Source organism: Aplysia californica, unplaced genomic scaffold, assembly GCF_000002075.1.
Source record: "Aplysia californica isolate F4 #8 unplaced genomic scaffold, AplCal3.0 scaffold00026, whole genome shotgun sequence".
In the NCBI taxonomy this organism is placed as follows: domain Eukaryota; kingdom Metazoa; phylum Mollusca; class Gastropoda; order Aplysiida; family Aplysiidae; genus Aplysia; species Aplysia californica.
Genome location: NW_004797296.1, coordinates 2,119,313 through 2,124,475, shown reverse-complemented (window position 1 = coordinate 2,124,475; position 5,163 = coordinate 2,119,313). Strand labels below are relative to the sequence as shown.

The 5,163-nt window shown below is 44.6% G+C and overlaps 1 protein-coding gene across 1 annotated transcript in view; it reads right to left on the bottom strand.

Moving 5' to 3' along the window:
* LOC101856399 overlaps positions 1 to 5,163 on the bottom strand; it is a 13,599-nt gene that overhangs the window by 2,398 nt on the left and 6,038 nt on the right. The window contains exon 3 of the mRNA XM_005091160.3: positions 75 to 4,555. Coding sequence (XP_005091217.1) covers positions 75 to 4,555 — 4,481 coding nt within the window. The remainder of the gene's footprint in view (positions 1 to 74; positions 4,556 to 5,163) is intronic.

Sequence of the window (5,163 nt, the reverse complement as noted above, 5' to 3'; positions counted from 1 at the left end):
GGGGGGGCACAATTTAAAAAAAATCTACAGTTACATTAGACAAGTTCAGAAAAATTATTTTTTTAAACTCTCACCTGCAGGGGCAGCTTCAACTGTTTACCCTCGTTTGTAATAGTCATCACAGCAGGAGAGGAGGTGGACGACGTCATAGCACAAGACGAACGGGTGGTAGGAGGCTGTCCTTCCCTTCCATCACAGGGAAACACATCTTTCGAGCTGGAAGGCACTTCTGGTCTCTGATTGTTAACTCCTGTAGCAATTAGTGGACAGGCTTTATCTGATTTTCTTCCCAAGGACGGTGAAAGGCCATCCAACATGCACGCTATTTTTGGTTCTGTTTTGGTGAGTTTCATAATTACATCAGAATCAGCTCCCTCTACGAGTTTGCTTTTAAGAGACCGAAGCGTAGCTTCAATGACCTTAATTGGACCACTCGTCAGGTTAGATGGAGATTTGCCGGGATTTGGTTTCTCCGTATTCAGGGTGTCCTTCGTGGAAGTTTGCGGGGACAGTACTTTTCTGAGTTGTGACCCAGTTTTTATTTGCCTAGTATTCGAAAGTATGGCAGTGTCAGTTTCCTCCACAAAGCAACAATTATCAACTCTGGTTCTCTTAGCGTGCAACCTTCTCTTGCTCTTTTTTCTTACATTCTCGGTGACTGGTGCAGTGACTCCGATTGCTATTCTTTTTTCTTGGTTGTCATAGGTAGGTAAGGGCACACGGATGAATCTACAGTCGACAATTTCATCATCTTTCTCAGGTAAATCACTGGAGGGTTTAAACTTTACGCTGTACTTTATGTTGAGCTCTGATTGTTCCTTTGCATTAGACGTGGTTTCAGTTGCTCTAGCCGCTTCTGTCTTTCCTTCTCGCCAAGACATCTCCGTCTGCCTATCATGGATTGATAGTGACCACATCTGTTTTTCGGACACTGGCTGTCCATAACATCCCTTTTGGCTGTGCGTGAACACCTGGTACCTGTTCTTGAAGGCCCGGCCACACTGAGGACAGGACGAGCACTCGCTGTCGGGCCTTGACTCTGCTAACGCCATCAGGTGAACGTAGCTGAGAGTATGGCCCCGTGTTGAGTTCAACAGTTCTTTCAGGCATCCAGATCGATGGTGCTGTAGCAGGGCTGAGAATGAGAGACAATGCACTTTACAATCGCCGCAGCGATAGGTCGCCTGGGAGGAAAGCTTTTTGGACCCCGATTTAGACAATGGAGACTGTTGGCGATCGTTCTCGGCTTTTTTCCGTGATTCAGATTCCGTATGTGGTACACACTTGGTTGCTGTAGAGGACATTTTGGGGATCTTTACAGGTTTTGAAGTTGACAGTTGGCGTGTATGTTCTGCATTGATTGTCTCGGGTTGAAATTCCATGTCCTTTGTTGACTTAGTTACTGGAGACACTGGCATGACTACTGAAAACGGCAGTCGTGGTGAACTCGAAGCTGCAGTCTCTGACTTTGAAGGAGCGGGTTGTGCAGACGGAAGCGGAGATAAACTTTTTGATGCTGGGACTGAACGTTGTGGTCGCTGAGTCTGTCGTACTTGAGACGGGAGGAGGCATGTTGATTGTAGAACAACGTTTTTCTGTGAATTACTCGAGGTTCGAATTTTGCTCTGCAAAACGTCACAATTTTCCGTGTTTCTTTGTTTCGTTGTTAAAATACATGTGGGAAAAACAGCTTTAGGCCAACACCTGGAATCATGATTTGGAACAAACGCTGTCTTAGGATCGTTTGCTGAGACGCTGGCGTCGCAGTAGAACGGTGAGTATAAGTTGGTCATAGAAGGGTTTGTTTTGATACATTGGCTGTCACCCTGCCCATCCTCTGAACCTTCTACACTCGCTGTTTGTGGAACAGTCACCATGGATTGTGTGCTGCAGTCAGTTATCGTTGCTAGCTCAAGCGTACGCGCACACTGAATTTTCGCTGGTAGTGGTTTTATGTCTTTGTAGCTGTCTGTCGCTAATTTTACGGCTCTTTCTTTACAAGTGCCTGTGACACAAGTTAATTCATTTGTTCCTATTTTGTTTTCCTGCTTGTCCCTCTCTCCACATAAGGGTTTTCTAATCAGTTCTTGTGTATCAAAACATGTTTCTGAGCTTTCTGTATAATTTACAAGAACATTTTCGCCAATATTGCAGTTTAGGCAGCCATGTTCAGGGTACTTATTTTGTGCTTGCTCCTTTCCACCGTGGTTCAAAGAATTTGGTTTATCCATCAACAGATGGCTCGCCTTCTTGCTTTCATCATTTGTGTGACTCTGTAGTGCACATTTAACAGGCAGTTTCATGCCACTCTTAAAATTATTCTCAAGCTGTCTACCAGAATTGGTCGCTTCTTTAGTAAACTCCTGTTTAATCATGGCTGCCTCAAAGGATCCTTGATTAGCTCCATCGGTCAAGACAGTCCGGTATGTGTTGAGTTTAATGTCCTTGGGGCTATTTCTGCCAGTGTTTCTATCAGTACTGGTTTTGCTCATCCTGCTTTCTGAAACACATGTTTTTCTCAATTTATTATCAGGTTGTCCACTTGCATATTTTCCAAAGTCTTGGCTCAGTGCTCGTTTTCGTTTACCCGTAGGTGACTTAATCTCAGATTTGATTATAGGTATTTCTTCAGAGCCGTCTCCTTTCGTAGACACAGGCTCTTTGTTTCTGGTATGCCTAGGGTTTCCAGGATGCACAAATGTGTTTCTTCCTCTCGTGTCATTGGACGAGCTCGTTGTCGTTTTGTTGACCTGCAACGTGAGAGAACCTTCAGGTGCTGAGACATCTCGTGGTCTGTGCACGACTTTGTCGGGATACACTCTTGACTCAAATGCATCCTGGCGTGTGGACTCTCTCAACAGTTGAAGTGAGCTGTGTGGAAATTCGCGGGCTTCGGATTTGCCATCTTCCCTGCAATATTTTAGACTAGATTTACTATTATTTTCAGGGGGGATGAGAGGTTGGTGCTTGATCACAGAATCACTTGCCTTTGGCTGTTGCGTCGTCGATCGGACAGACCTTACATTTGCCACTAAAGGCATTGGAAACTGTGAGTTTGGCACAGGGATATCAGACAAGGATTTAGTCTGTCCTTTCTTGAGTGAAATCAAACTCAGGTTTGTTATAGGTATTGCATCAGAAGTCAGGGTAGGGTCACTGACTTGATGTGTGTGTGTGAAATTGCATTGTCTGGGAAAGCTGCTGAAATCGACTCCACCTGTGTACTCTGTTATATTTTGAAAACCAGTAGTCTCTGGGCGAGAGGTTAAAGGATTTGTTTGCTCTAATAATGAATATTTAGTCAAGGGCTTCAAAACATCCGAAGGATTGGTTGATTTCTTCTTTTTGAACTCATTCAGCCAAGTTGGGGCTTTCTTCAAAGTAGTGATAGGTTTATTCAGAGTGGAATACACTTCAGTGGTAGATTCTCTTCTCTTCAGGTGTGGGTGATTCGATTTATAAGAGAGGCCAGGCTGCAAGACGAGTGGGTTGGTGAGATGCGTAGCTGTGTAAACACCTCTCTGGCTCTGATCCCTGTGCCTGAGCCTTCCATTATCAAACAAGAAACCGCTGGCTGTTGGTTGGATTTCCATGGCAGCAATGTCGTCACTTACACCACTGTGACCAGTCCTGCTCAATGGCTTCGTCTCAGCTGTTGAATAGGGATGGCCTAGCTTCGAATCCTCACAAGTACTTCTTAAACCACTCTGTCCATGCCCGACGGGGAAGATGCGCTTCACGGGTGTTGTGTCTACACAATCATCTCGGTAAGTCGGGGTTCGGACCTGTGAGTCAGTTTGAGGCCTGCACCAGAGATCATCGTCTCCGTACTTCGGATACAACGGCTTCTCCCACGAAAGACCCTGGTGGCCAAAAGGTGACATCATGTCCATGGACAAGAGAGTTCTCTGCGGAACAGGCCGGGGGATGGGGTGGTGAGCGGGGGCAAGCCACGGAGACCGAGAAGAAAACCACTCAGGCTGAAGATACGGACAGTAAACGTTGTGGGCAGAGTATTTTTCTGTAGTTGCTGACGACTTTTCTGTGGTAGTGCTCCCTGAACTTATGCTGTCAACTTTGGAGCTTAACACTGTGGGCTCCGACTGACCTCTGTCAGTACTCTCCATGTGACAACTGTTGTGTGAACTTTTTCTCCCACCTGCATCCCGTTCGCCGGTAACCAGTAAGCCTGACAATGAGGATTTAGGTGGCTTCGCGTATTTCCGAGAAGTGTCTTCATTGCTATTCAGAGCAACTCCTTGATAGTTACAAATTTCCCCTTTGCGTACCCATGGCTTAAAAGCTTTGGGACTCGTACTAAAACCTTCTATTGCAAAAGCGGTATTGTTCTTCAAGTCACCTTGAGCTTTAGATTCATCTTGCAGTGAACTTGTAACATGCCACGTTCTGTGTGATGATACCTCTTTAGAGCAGTGTAAGGTTGATCTCTTTAGGCGAAAACATTTGTAACCTTGAGATGCAATTTTCGGGTTATCCTTTAAATCATTGTCTTGTGAAGACACAGGATGGCCATAGATTTTCTCCTCATTGTCTTCTAGACGGTGGCATGAAATAAAGGAGAAAATTATGTCCATCATGGACAAGGTGGAAGACAGAAAATGATAATAAAAGCACGCAATTTACAATGACCACAAACTCTCTGCAGCCTTTCTCTTTCCTAAAACAATGTGCTTATCTACCTAAACATAATTTTATGGTGCTTCGCTTGTGACCTTTAATAAGCCCTATTCTTTTAAAAAAGAATTTTCCTTAAAAAGAGCCCTTGTAGTCTTTTGAGACAGAGTCAAAGTCAGGTTTCGACTGTCTTGATTTTGCAAATACAATGCACTATTATGTTTTTAACACAAGTTTAGCTATAGCATCTATATAGCCCAATGCCCAATTGGAGCCTATTAAAACCGAACACTCGCTAGATCTAGACCTATAGCCTTGATGCCAGTGAGCAAACCACAACTAAAACTGAACTGTACTGTACTGTGCAGTACAGGACAAAAAATCTCGGAGGTCCCGTGAGCATGTTGCGCACGTTTAAGATCTCTTGGTGGTTAAAAACCGTAGTACTCTAAGGTATTGAATAAAACGGGAGGGTAGGAATAAAAGAAGGAGGGGTGGACAAGTGGTCCAACATTAATAAACGGGGGG